Here is a 14,596-nt window from a genome sequence, read left to right as displayed (position 1 = left end):
GTTGCGGTACCAACCAGGGAGCAGGCTATCTTAGATCTGGTACTGTATAATGAGACAGAATTAATAACTGATCTCATAGTAAAGGATCCTTTAAGAATGGGTGACCATAACATGGTTGAATTTCAAATTCAGTTAAAGGGTGAGAAAGTTGGTTCTTAAACCAGTGTCCTAAGCTTAAGTAAAGGAGACTACAAAGATATGAGGGCAGCGTTGGCTAAAGTGGACTGGGAAAACAGATTCAAGTATGGGATGGTTGATGAGCAGTGGCAGACATTTAAGGGGTTATTTCATAACTCGCAACAAAAATATATCCCAATAAGAAGGAAAGACTGTAAGAGAAGGGATAATCATCCGTGGCTAACTAAGGAAATAAGGGATAGTATCAAATTGAAAACAAGGGCATACAATGTGGCCAAGACTAGTGGGAGGCCAGCGGATTGGGAAACTTTTAAAAGCCAGCAAAGAATGACTAAAACATGATAAAGAGAGGGAAGATAGATTATGAAAGTAAACTAGCACGAAATATAAAAACAGATAGTAAGAGTTTCTACAGGTATATAAAAAGGGAAAAAAAAGTGGCTAAAGTAAATGTTGGTCCCCTAGAGGATGAGACTGGGGAATTAATAATGCAGAACAGGGAAACGGCAGAGACGCTGAACAAATATTTTGTATTGGTCTTCACGGTAGAAGACACTAAAAACATCCCAATAGTGGATAATCAAGGGGATATAGGGAGGGAGGAACTTATTACAATCATTATCACTAATGAAGTAGTACTCGGTAAAATAATGGGACTAAAGGCGGAGAAGTCCCCTTGATCTGATGGCATACATTCTAGGATCTGAAAAGAAGTGGCTGCAGAGATATTGGATGCACTGGTTGTAATCTACCAAAATTCCCTGGATTCTGGGGCGGCCCCAGCAGATTGGGAAACCGCAAATGTAACGCCCCCATTTAAAAAAGGAGGCAGACAAAAAGCAGGAAACTATAGACCAGTTAGCCTAACATCTGTCATTGGGAAAATGCTGGAGTCCATTATTAAGGAAGCAGTAGCAGGTCATTTGGAAAAGCACAATTCAATCAAGCAGAGTCACCATGCTTTTATGAAAGGGAAATCATGTTTAGCAAATTTGCTGGAGTTCTTTGAGGATGTAATGAGCAGGGTGGATAAGGGAGAACCAGTGGATGTGGTGTATTTGGATTTCCAGAAGACATTCGATAAGGTGACACATAAAAGGTTACTGCACAAGATAAAAGTTCACGGGGCTGGGGGTAATATATTAGCATGGATAGAGGATTGGCTAACGAACATAAATCAGTAAATGGGTCATTAACAGTGACTAGGGGTGCCGCAGGGATCGATGCTGGGTCCTCAACTATTTACAATCTATATTAATGACTTGGATGAAGGGACCGAGTGTAATGTAGCCAAGTTTGCTGATGATACAAAAGATGGGTGGGAAAGCAAATTGTGAGGACGCAAAAAATCTGCAAAGGGATATAGACAGGCTAAGTGAGTGGGCAAAAATTTGGCAGATGGAGTATAATGTGGGAAAATGTGAGGTTATCCACTTTGGCAGAAAAAAATAGAAAAGCAAATAATAATTTAAATGGAGAAAAATTGCAAAGTGCATTGGAGGCTGTTCAGAGAAGGTTCACTCGGTTGATTCCAGAGATGAGGGGATTGACTTATGAAGACAGGTTGAGTAGGTTGGGCCTATACACACTGGAGTTCAGAAGAATGGGAGGTGATCGTATCGAAACATAAGATAATGAGGGGGCTTGATAAGGTGAATGCAGAGAGGATATTTCCACATACAGGAAACTAAAACTAGGGGACATAGTCTCAGAATAAGGGGCCACCCATTTAAAACTGAGATGTGGAGGAATTTCTTCTTTCAGAGGGTTGTAAATCTATGGAATTCTCTGCCCCAGAGAGCTGTGGAGGCTGGGTCATTGAATGTATTTAAGGTGGAGATAGACAGATTTTTGAGCGATAAGGGAGTAAAGGGTTATGGGGAGCGGGCAGGGAAGTGGAGCTAAGTCCACGATCAGATCAGCCATGATCGTATTGAATGGCGGAACGGGCTCGATGGGTCAAATGGCCTATTCCGGCTCCTATTTCTTATGTTCCTCATAGTCTTACTCCTCCCTATCCCTAACCTTCTCCAACCATCTCCGCCTCGGAACTCACTATTCTTCTAAATTTTGCCTTTTTATGGACTCCTCCCCTTTCACTCCATTATTGATGGCCATGCCTTTAGCTGTCTAGGCCCCAAGCTCAGGAATTCTCAACCCATCCCTTTGACTCAGTGTTTGGTCACCCCTCCTGATATATTTTTGATTGGCTCAACTTCCATTATTGTTTAACTATAAAAATAATTACCTCTGTATTAATTAACTACTGTACCGTTTTTGTAGAATGGGACATTTTTCTACATTAAAGGCACTGGATAAATACAAGTTGTTATTATGCCTAGATAAAAAATAAGGATTGCATTTGACTTATCTACTTGCACTGCCACCTTTAATGACTTCTGTATGTGCATACCTCTGCTGTTTAAAATGTTACCATTTAAAGTACATTCCCTTTTCTTATTCTTAATTTCAAAATATAGCTGCAATTTGTAACTTCAATGGACTGTAAAAGCCAGGTTTAAAAAGAACCCAAGAAGTTCCTGCCAGCTATTTTTAAACCTACCAGTAGTTAATTTAATCGTTTATTAGCACTCATAGGGCCCAGTTTCCGATATCAACTAGAACAGCGCACCTCCGAGAGGCCTGCCTATTCTGTGGAATGAAAAGCGCGCCAAAAACTTACCTCGCAATTCTCCAAGTGCAGCAGGCCTGTTCAGCAGTCAGCGCGACGAAGCACAACAGCAAGGGGGGGGGCAGAGCTACAGCCCTGGGCCAAAAAGAGTGCCGGCAGCTGCGCACGTGCGCAGTAGCTCCTGGCCCCCAGATTCTGTGTGCGTGTGCTGCTGGCTGTGTGGAAGGGGCCCACAGCCCCTAGCCCTGGCCGAATGGGCTCCTGCAAAGTGCAGATTTCCAGCCTGCAGCCCCTATCCCTGGCCTGCCTCTTGGTGCTCCCGAACAGGTAGGTGAGGTAGGAACTTTTTATTTTTTATTTATTGATTTATTTATCATTTATTATTGATGATGGTTCTTTAGTTTTAAAAATGAAGTGTTTACTGCTTTGGAAAATCCCCCAACTTCCCTCCAACCCCCCATCTCTGGCTTACCTGTGCCTAATTCTAAAGTGTACACAAGGTTTTTCTGAGCATACAAAAGTTGACACTTACTCCGTTCTAAGTTAGTTTGGAGTAACTTTTCTTTGCCTAAACTTGCAAAACAGGCATAAGTGGCTGGTAGCGCCCCCTTGTGAAAAAAAAGGGAACTAAAATTAAACAAAACTAATTCACTAGAACTGGAGCAAACTAAATGTCGAGAATTGAGATTTCTTAGATACTCCAAACTAAACTAGTTGCTCCAAAAAAATAGGAGCTTCTCCACCCGAAACTTGGGCCCATACCACAGGTAACTGGTGTAAATGTAGCAGTACATTCTCCAACAATACAGTTCATTTGACTTTGCTCACTTTTCTCATCCCCATTTAAAGATTTAAAGCCTGGCTTGGTTGCAGAGTATCTGCATGTTTGCAAATAATTATACTAAATATCCTCTCTTACAATTTATGACCACATAATCTAAAGAAATACCACCTCTCTGGGTTCTATTATGTAATCGGTTCCTACAGAATTTTTGTAATGAAAGAAATAGAAGTTAACTCCTTGGTAATCTGGTAACATGAGACCAAGGTACCATCCACCATTCAAATTCTGTTCAAAATCTAAAAGATTTATTCAGGTAATCCAATGTTTTTTGTTTTGTATATTATTCCAATTTATCATTCACACCTTTAATAACAGGAACATATATACTCGGGCACAAAATTCTATTCAGTTCTTAATTTCTCAGCTGGCTTAAACAGAGGGGGCAGGTCAACAGCCACTTCCTGAGAAGTCCTGAAAATGCTGATCTAGTCTAGTCTGGAGAACATTGTCAGGAGATACAAGGAGAGGGATATAGAGGGGTTGAAGGAGGTAACTCCAGAAAGTAGGAATGAAGCAGCTGACAACTTTCCATCACCAGTGCGGGTGTGAAGAGCGTGGGCTGAATATATAGAAGGCCAGAATCAAAGAATGGAACATTTGGGAAAGAATACTGATCTGGAGAAAATTGTAGAGATGGGATGGGCAAAGCCTTGGAGGGATTTACAGACAAGGTCAAGGATTTTGAATTAAATGCTTTGGGGATTAACAGTGAGGATGCAGTCAATAAGCAAGCAGCGTTCAGTGCAACAGAGGACACGTGACATTTTTGGGTAACTTAAGAGTTTATGAAGAGTGGCCAGTAAGAAGAGTAGTCAAGTCTGGAGATGACAAAGACATGTAATTAAGGTTTCAGTGGCTTGGGCAGAGGCGTGCCATGTCGCAGTGTTGAAATAAGTAGTCTTAGGAATAGATTGGATGTGGGGTTACAAACTCACTTCAGGTTCAGACAGGGTGCCCTAGATTGCAACAGCCTGTTTCAGCCCGACAGGGAAGATGAGGGACTCAGTGGCAAAGGAGCAGAATTTATGGTGGAAGCCAAAGATAATGGCTTTGGTCATCCCATTGTTGGTCTGTAAGAGCATATAACTCATATTGGACATGATACTGGACAAGCAGTCTGACATCATAAAGGCAGTCGCATGATTGAGAAGTGATGGACAGGAAGAGCTGGGCATCATCAGTGTACATGTGAAGGCTGACTCCCTGCCTGCAGATGTCGCCACCAAGGGGCAGCATATAGATAAAGAACAGGTGGAAGCCAAAGATTCTTAGAGACCCTGGAGAGAAGCTATTGCTGAGATGCGCTGACTGTGTTTGGCTAGCTAGGTATGGGACCACGCCCAGGCTGTAATGGAAATGAATGATGGAGGAGGCATCATCCATTTATTTGGAACTTTGGAGAACTGGACTGCACTCTCACAAAAATCACTTGCATTATACAATTCAGTAAAAAAAATGGAAATCTCGTCAACACGACAGTAGAGCATAAGCAAATTTAGAGATAAAGCAAACAACTAGTTATTCCAGCACATATGGCATTACACTAATAAATTATTTTAAAATAGATACCGAAACAAATATAGCTAATCAAGCCTTCCACCTTACCAACCACAATTCAAGGGCTTTCAAGTGCTGCTGCTCCAAAATCTCATAAGGTATAAAGCAACAAAACCATAAGGCAAAGACAGAACTTAATTCTAATAACCCAAGAAATTCCTCTCAAGTCCCAGTGTACCAGATTTTTTTTTTTAAAAGCGCTAAGTGGCATCATAATGAGGCGCCACATTGAAATACATTATAGCACTGTAATGCTCAATTCTAGCCACAAGGTGGCAAGGCACTTGCAGTTCGCACTGCTTCCAGTCCCACCCACCTGGCCTCAGTGCATCTGGGTTGGGAAGAGGGCAGGTAACGGCCAGTGCTCCCACTCCTGATCAGAATCCAGTAACCCCTGTTGCAAGTCAGTATGCATGCATGGATACATACTACTTAATCAAGCTACTAGTAATTAGTAACTAGTACCCATTAAACCGTACCCCAGCAAGACATCTTCAGGAGAGGAGGGCAGAGAAAAATGTATAGCAAGGAGAAAATAAATGTATTTGAAATTCAACAAGAGGATTTATTCAAAACAGTGCTCTCTGACAATTTTAAAAGCTCTACTCCAAATATATACAAAATGAGTGCTGAGAAATGAAATACTTTCCCAATTTCATATTCTAAATGTTAACATCAAGCACTCCTAGGCTGGTATAGCACAATTAGACACAGTAAAACTCCCCTACTCTGCACGAAATATAACACTACACGAATGTGATTTTTCACTTCCCATACCAGCTATCATAAGAACATAAGAAAAGTCCATTGAAGTTCAACCCTCTCCCATCATGGCATTCTATTGTAGCTTGAATAACCATTATATCCATGTTTTTTTTAAAACCTTGTTTGGCAGATTAAAAATATTTAACAAAATATTTTTAAAATTTACTTCTCATTAATTTCCAATTATGTCCTCTTGTCCTACTTTCGATGTAATATTTTGTTTTACTTATCTATACCATTTAATATATTTTGATAAGATCCTCCTCTTTCCTTTGACCATCTTCTAAGAACATAAGAAATAGGAGCAGGAGTAGGCCATTTAGCCCCTTGAGCCTGCTCCGCCATTCAATAAGATCATGGCTGATCTGATCCTGGCCTCAACTCCACTTCCCCGCCCGCTCCCCATAACTCCCTTATCATTCAAAAATCTGTCTATCTCCACCTTAAATATATTTAAAGACCCAGTCTCCACAGCTCTCTGGAGTAGAGAATTCCAAAGATTCACGACCCTGAGAGAAAAAATTCCTCCTTATTTCTGTTTTAAATGGGTGCCCCCTAGTTCTAGATTTCCCCCATGAGGGGAAAATCCTCTCTGCATCTGCCCTGTCAAGCCCCCTCAGAATCTTGTATGTTTCAATAAGATCACCTCTCATTCTTCTAATCTCCAAGGAGTATAGGCCCAACCTGCTCAACCTTTCTTCATATGACAACCCCTTCATCTCAGGAATCAACCTCGTGAACCTTCTCTGAACTGCATCCAATGCAAGTATATCCTTCCTTAAATAAAGAAAACCAATATGCAGTACTCCAGGTGTGGTCTTACCAACGCCCTGTACAGTTGGAGCAGGACTTCCCTACTTTTATACTACATCCCCTTTGCAATAAAGGCCAGCATTCCATTTGCCTTCGTGGTTACTTGCTGTACCATAGGGCCCAAGTTTCCACATGATTTACGCCTGATTTTTAGGAGCAACTGGTGGAGAACGGACTATCTTAGAAATCGCAATTCTCGACATTTTCTTTTCTGCGGTTCTAGTCAGGTAGAACAGTTCTACTTTGGAACAGAATTTTTTCTTCAAAAGGGGGCGTGTCCGGCCACTGACGCCTGATTTGAAAGTTTCCACAGTGAAAACATACTCCAAACTAAAGTAGAATGGAGCAAGTGAAGATTTTTGTAGAACTGAAAAAACCTGTTCTACATATTAAAAAATCAGGCGGTTACAAATTAGGCGTCCAGAACGAGGTGGGGGGGAAGGGAACTCATTAAATTCTACAATCAATCCTTATTTATACTTCTACAAATATTATACAAATAAATCCAACCTTAATAAACATTTATAAGCAAAGAAAAGATTAAATAAACCATCTTCCTACCTGTGTGAAAGTGCTTCAGCCATCGTTCGAAGGAAACCGCCGTTTGTTGCCGCGCAGGGGAGGGAGGGGAAGGAGACAGCGGCTTATTGCCGCGCAGGGGAGGGAGGGGTAGGAGACAGCGGCTTGTTGCCGCGCAGGAGAGGGAGGGGAAGGAGACAGCGGCTTGTTGCCGTGGAGGGAGGGGAGGGAGGGGAAGGAGACAGCGGCTTGTTGCCGCGGAGGGGAGGGAGGGGAAGGAGACAGCGGCTTGTTGCCGCGGAGGGGAGGGAGGGGAAGGAGACAGCAGCTTGTTGCCGCGGAGGGGAGGGAGGGGAGGGAGACAGTGAGAAGGGAAGCCTCAGTGCTGATGGCAATGTGGTTTTATTAAAAAATGTTCAAAAATTAAACAGCTACAAAGAACTACAAAAATGGCCGAGTGCCAATGTTTTTTTTTCACACTGAGCATGTGCGAACGCTCCAACGCGCACGTGCAGCGTTGCCGGCAGGAAAAAAACTAATTTAAATAGTACCCGCCCCTCCCACTTACAAAATCGGCGCGAGTGTAGGCTCCGCCCCCCTGGGCGCCGCGCCAAACAGACAAGGAGCTGCAAAGCGCTCGAGAACAGCGCGTTTTTTTTCTGGTGCCGTTTTAGGCGCAAAAAACGGGCGCCCAGCTCGGAGAGGCGCCTGTTTTTTATCCTGTGGAAACTTGGGCCCTAAATGTTAGCTGTTTGCGTTTCATGCACAAAACCCTCTCAGATCCGTCTGTACTACAGCATTTTGTAATCGCTCCCCATTTAAATAATAATTAGCCTTTTTATTTTTCCTACCAAAGTGGATAACTTCACATTATAGTCCATCTGCCAAATTTTTGCCCACTCACTGAGCCTATCTATATTCCTTTGTAGATTCTTTGCGCCATCCTCACAACTTGCTATCTTTGTATCATCAGCAAATTTGGCTATGTTACACTCGGTCCCTTCATCCAAGTCATTTATATAAATTGTAAATAGTTGAGGCCCCAGCACTGATCCCTGTGGCACCCCATTAGTTATAGTTTGCCAACCTGAAAATGACCCATTTATCACGACTCTCTCTTTTCTGTTAGCCAGTCAATGATCTATCCACGCGAATATATTACCCCCAACCCAGGTGAGCTCTTATCCTGTGCAGTAACCTTGTATGTGGCACCTTATCAAATGCTTTCTGGAAATCCAAATATACGACATCAGCTGGTTCTCCTTTATCCACTCTGCCCATTACATCCTCAAAGAACTCCAGCAGATTTGTCAAACACTATTTCCCTTTCATAAAACCATCCTGACTCTGCTTGACTGCATTGGGACTTTTTTTTTTAAATGACCTGCTACTTAATGATGGACTCCAGCATTTTCCCAATGATAGATGTTAGGCTAACTGGTCTATAGTTTTCTGCTTTCTGTCTGCCTCCTTTTTTAAATAAATAAAGGTGTTACATTTGCGGTTTTCCAGGCCGCTGGGACCTCTCCAGAATTCAGGGAATTTTGGTAGATTACAACCAATGCATCCACTATTTCTACAGCCACTTCTTTTAAGACCCTAGAATGCATGACATCAGGTCCAGGGGACTTGTCTTTAGTCCCATTAGTTTGCCTAGTCGTCATCATCATCATCATCATCATCATAAGCAGTCCCTCGAAATCGAGGAAGACTTGCTTCCACTCCAAAAGTGAGTTCTCAGGTAGCTGAACAGTCCAATACGGAAATTACAGTCTCTGTCACAGGTGGGACAGACAATCGGAGGAAAGGGTGGGTGGGGGAGTCTGGTTTGCCACACGCTCCTTCTGCTTTATCTCTAGCGATAGTGATTGTTTTAAGTCCCCCCTCCCCCACAATAGCTCCTTGATTATCAATTATTGGAATGTTTCTAGTGTCCTCTACCATGAAGACCGATACAAAATATTTGTTCAAAGTCTCTGCCATTTCCAAGTTTCCCATTATTAATTCTCCAGTCCCATCCTCTAAGGAACCAACGTTTACTTTAGCTACTTGTTTTCTTTTTATATACCTGTATACATTTTTATATACCCAAATGTGGTCCAAACCTTAGCATATCACTAGACATACATTGTGCTATTCTGGCTATATAGCCAACTATTCTAACTACCGGTAGCTATTTTAATTGTGTCTTCACATTGCTAAATCATGTCACCTCTCTAAGCAAGATTGCCAATTAAGAGCATAGTTCTGCAATGCATGTACATGTTCAGGAGAATCTAGGTTAAGATTGCCCAAATTAATTTCATAAAGCTTTGTTATAGGCAGCAGAGAAGACTTTCATTCCATCAATCTGGGCTGAATTTGAATCCATGTTGCAGAGATGATAGACCAATGTCTAAATCATTTCTGACCAAATACCTACCCCTTTAACAAAAAGGCAGGGAAGTGTGTCGGTCAAAAGGTTTTTATTTTTAATATAACCTGTCCTCTTTGCAAGGTGATTTTTTTTTTAAAACTAGTTTTTTTTCAGAAAGTTATCTAGCATTGCTTAAATTAAGTTAATTTTGTAAAGTGCATTTCCTATCAAACACACCTGAAATGTAATTCATCTAAACTAAATACCATATCACAAACTTTGAGACAAATATTTTAGTGACACCACAAATGTCCTCACTCTGCTGATGAAAGCTATTTTGATACAAGCAAAAAAATTCTTCCACTAGCAAAAGTGTACTTGGAAAGTGTTCTTTATGTTGTTATATATGTCTTTCCATGCATGGCACTTTTAGGTCAGTGAGGTTAGAGTGCATGCAGAAATTTATCACCATAACAAATTTCTGCTGCATTCTAAATCCTACAAAACTTAATATACTAAATTTTCCAAACGTTGATTTAATAAAGACAAAAACTTTAAAACAATATGCTACTTAAGCAACAATATCAAACTTGTCAAATTTCATTTCTCCCAAGTACTTTAAAGTATTTCCCACATTAGTATCTTGAACTTTGAACCTTTGTCTAAATTTCTCAATAGGAAAATATTTACAATAAAACTAGAAATTTTCTCAAAAAGCATTTTCTCCACAATGTTAAATTATTTACAATGTTAAACTACTGTGAAGAATATTAATGTTGTACTGCCATTTCATAGAAATCTTTTCCTAAAACGGTAGGAACTTTTCTTGTCACGTTTCTCAAAAATCTTAAAAGCTTTTCACATACAATAAATTACTTTGAAGTGCAATTATGTAGGCAATTACTGTTGTGTAGGCAAATGTAACAGCCATTTTCACACCACAAGGTAGCACAAACAGCAGAGATGAATGCTAGTGCTCTATTTGTGATGGTATTGCTTGCGAGAGGGACATTGGCCAGAACACCTGGAGAACTCCCTGTTGAATGGCATCATCGACTCTTAACATCCACCTTAATCACTGGAACTGTAAGATTGGCCACAGTTTAATGAGTCATCCAAAAAATGGCATTTTTTCATAATGCAGTACTCCCTCAGTACTGCACTGAAGGATCAGCCTAGATTATGTGCTCAAGTTCTGGAGTGTGGCTTGAACCCTGTTCTGCGCCAGTCATTTTGTTTTGTAATCAGAATTAGTTTATACAATGAACTAACGTTCTTATAGTATAGGTTTTAACTTAGAAAAAAAACATTTTGGATTAGGTTTTGGGCAGACTTGGGGCTTTCACACAGGGTGGTGGGAAATCTGAGGCTGCTCTTGCACATCTCTTAGCAGCTGAATTTTTCTTTCAGTCAGCTGGGTGCCTGACACACAAAGAAGCTCATCACCATTTTAAACTTAAGTCTCCAAACCAAGCTACTGAGAAATCCACAGAGGTGAAGTTTATCTTTGTCCAGTATAGAGTGTACACCATATTCTTACAGGAGGGCACCTCATTTACCTAAATAAGGTGCAAACTGAGAGGCAAGGCTTAGGAACTCCTCCACTCCATCACACCCCTCCCAAATATCCATTGGGTGATAGTGGAGTTTAATCAGCAAGAACCACATAGCCTTTTAGTACAGAGCACCGTTTCTCCAGCCAGGCCCATCCTACACACAGGGTTACCTGGAACAGAGTAGGACGAATCCCAGACTCAAATGACAGGTCTACCCTCCAACTTTCATTTAAAATGAGCCAGACTAGCTGGTTAATCATCAACAGTGCTCTGGTGAACTGCAGATTTGGGTGCCTCGGGGATTGTTTTGCCGAGTCCGCCTCAGAAGATTAACTTGGTTCTGAACTTCTGGCAGCATGTGTCTTGAAGCCATCTCAACCCCCCCCAACCCAAAAAAAACCTTGCTTACTTGCACACCCACCCAAGGAGGACACAGCAAATACATCAAGAATGATACTATCAATAACCAGGGAGGAAATCACCTTTTTACACTCAGTGGAATGGTGTATGCCTCAAGGAGACACAAAAGTTATAAAAGAGAGAGATTGGGGGGGGGGGGGGGGGGGGCAGAGAGAGAGAGAGAAATAAGCTTGTATTATTGAAATCTATAAAATATTTGATTAAGATAAATCAATACTCAACAAAAATCCACCTGGTAGAATGTAAATAATACCTTAGTGACTACTGACTTGTTTAGTTACTGTATAATTTCTGAGATCAATAGTATTGTAAGTCTTACTAAAACAGATCAATCTAGCCATCCAAATATATGGAGGATTACAAATTATCTAGAAAAATAGAAACTATTGTGCTTCCTCAACCAATATTATGTACAGATTTTAATAATCAGTGACTGAGTCAAATGCAACAAACTGCTGACCAAAAATGGCTACCTTGCTATTTATGGTGGCTCCAGTAACTGTGCCAGTAAACAACTGTCCCTGTATGCTATAAACATCAACAACTTTATACAATCACTTGCTACAGGTCGCTTAAAAATGCATAATTCTGCAACTGTTTAATTGTCTCTTACCATTTTTAAGTGAATATTCAACACATTCAAATGCAGAAGTGATTAATTGTCTCTTCACATCATCCTCTGATACTATCTGTACATCAACTATATTAAGTGAACATATTTTGCTAATCAAAAAATAAACAGCTATTGGACCTTGGACTAGGAGAGCATTTGAACCCTGTAACTTAATGCATGTACAAGGTACATCACCATACACAAAGTTACACAACCCAATACATCAAGCAAATAATTCCAAATTTTAAAAAGGTATCTACACATATTGCACAATAACACCCTTGGAAAATGATAGAAAACATATGTAAAATTTGACATTTTAATGTCTGGTGCCTTCTAAAATTGTCACGTTTTAAAACAGTCTAGCTCGACGTATCTATTAACATACCTCCCCCCCGCCCCCAACAAAAATCTTCTTCACTGGAACTGTATTTTGAAAAGGTAAATATTTTAAATTAATATTTTATTAAATGTCAATATGCTAAAAATATTGGTAAAGGCAATCACAGAACATTTTTAATCTTATTATTTGCAGAAAAACACTGCAATCTTTTGACAATGATTTGGACCACTCTATACAATTTATTCCCATTACTTTTTGCATATGGTTATTATTGTTATGCAATAACCCTAAAATGCTTGACGAAATGTAGTTTAATATTTGTATAAACCATAATACATTAAATACGCAAAATGAACCCAGTTTATACAGTCCAATAAGGGGATGGAATCTCTGCAAAAGCTCGATTACTTAATCCACGGCACTAATCCAAACATGTTAGCAAACTGAACGCTCCTTGCATAACTGCTTGGGGGTGGGGGTGGTGTAGGTGACAAGCTAGCCCGAGGGGTGAGCTCCCACCCTTAACACCCGCAATAACAACTGATTGCCAACCAGGTATGTGCACAGTAATACACGTATGTGCACACAGCGGTTTTTTAAGGCCTTGTTCTCCATTCGCTTCCCCCTTAGAAAGTAAACCACACACAACATCTTGATGTTTACCTTCCTTACGCCTTTGTAAATGTAAAAGTACAGCTCCCGGCCCACATTAAAGCAGATTCTGTCCCCATTGCCGGACTGGTCGTTCACATTTACGAATGACACCTTGACTGGATTGGATCCTTGGGAATTAAAAGGCACCCTGTTCGGCCGGCTGTACTCGGAGTGGGTCAACACTTTATAAACACCTTCCCTGGTAGTAAACTGAGTTTTAATTTCGTTCATCTCCTTCCCTCCTCCCTCCGTCGCCATGTTGTAATTTAGGATTCATCCTATCCGAGCCCGGATGTTACTCAGGACGCCTGCGTCGCCGCTGGCTTTCACAGCAGATGACGTCTTTCACGCACAGTACGTGCTGTACGTTGGGTGCGTGAAGTGCGCAGTGTCAGCCGGCGGCCTGCTGCGTTGGTCGCTTGGGAGTGACCGGAATTGTATATTCTGGACGGGGGTCGATAGATTTTTGGACACTAAGGGATATAGGGATTGGGCAGGAAAGTGGAGTTGAGGTCGAAGATCAGCCATTGACTGGCGGAGCAGGCTCTTTTTAATCATTCTTGTCTTCCACCCTCCCACAGATCTCCACTTTTCCTTGGCTCCGGACTTGCTCAATAGCTGTTACATCTCTGACTTCCTGTTCTGATGAAAGATTAACTCTGTTTCTCTCTCCACAAACGCGTCTCTGCAATTCTGCTCAGACTACAGCTGCTCCATGGAGAGACGCAGCCTGATCTGCTGAGTGTTTACAGCAGTTTCTGTTTTTATTTTAGTAAGAGTAAAATTGCCCAGCTGCAGTGCAGCCAATGGCAAAGAACGCTTTGTTTAAATGGGGACACTCGGGGTGTTGGCAACAGCTGCAATGACAAGTGCATCTGGAATGCGCACACTACCAATTCATAAAGGGCTTCATGCAAAGAATATGCATCTTCAAATTCATAACACGCCGAAAGCACCTGAACTTTCTTTTTGTTCATTCATGAGAATTGGCAGGACTGGAGAATTTTAGCTATGAGGAAAGATTGGATAGGCTGGGGATGTTTTCTTTGGAACAGAGGAGGCTGAGGTGAGACCTTATTGAGGTGTATAACATTTTGAGGGGCTTAGATAGAATGGATAGGAAGGACCTATTTCCCTTAGCAGAGGGGTCAACACCAGGGGACATAGATTTAAAGAAATTGATAGGTTTACAGGGGATTTGAGGGGAAATTTCTTCACCCAGAAGGTAGTGGGGGTCTGGAACTCATTGCCTGAAAGGTTGGTAGAGACAGAAACCCTCACCACATTTAAAAAGTACTTGGATATGCACTTGAAGTGCTGTAACCTACAGGACTACGGACCAAGAGTTGGAAAGTGGGATTAGACTGGATAGCTCTTTGTCAGCCA

General features: G+C 41.2%; 1 protein-coding gene across 2 annotated transcripts in view; it reads right to left on the bottom strand.

Annotated features, from left to right (window-relative positions):
* The window catches only part of wdr20a (WD repeat domain 20a), a 58,992-nt gene extending 45,489 nt beyond the window's left edge, over nucleotides 1-13,503 (bottom strand). For both annotated transcript variants that reach the window (XM_070879387.1, XM_070879388.1), the window contains exon 1: nucleotides 13,220-13,503. In XM_070879387.1, the coding sequence (XP_070735488.1) occupies nucleotides 13,220-13,468 (249 nt within the window). In that variant the 5' untranslated portion in view covers nucleotides 13,469-13,503. The remainder of the gene's footprint in view (nucleotides 1-13,219) is intronic.
* Between the last annotated feature and the right edge of the window lie 1,093 nt (nucleotides 13,504-14,596).

The sequence above is a fragment of the Pristiophorus japonicus genome, chromosome 4, assembly GCF_044704955.1.
Source record: "Pristiophorus japonicus isolate sPriJap1 chromosome 4, sPriJap1.hap1, whole genome shotgun sequence".
Classification (NCBI taxonomy): Eukaryota; Metazoa; Chordata; class Chondrichthyes; family Pristiophoridae; genus Pristiophorus; species Pristiophorus japonicus.
The sequence above is the reverse complement of the archived record's forward strand: the minus strand, read 5'-3'. Positions and strand labels throughout refer to the sequence as shown.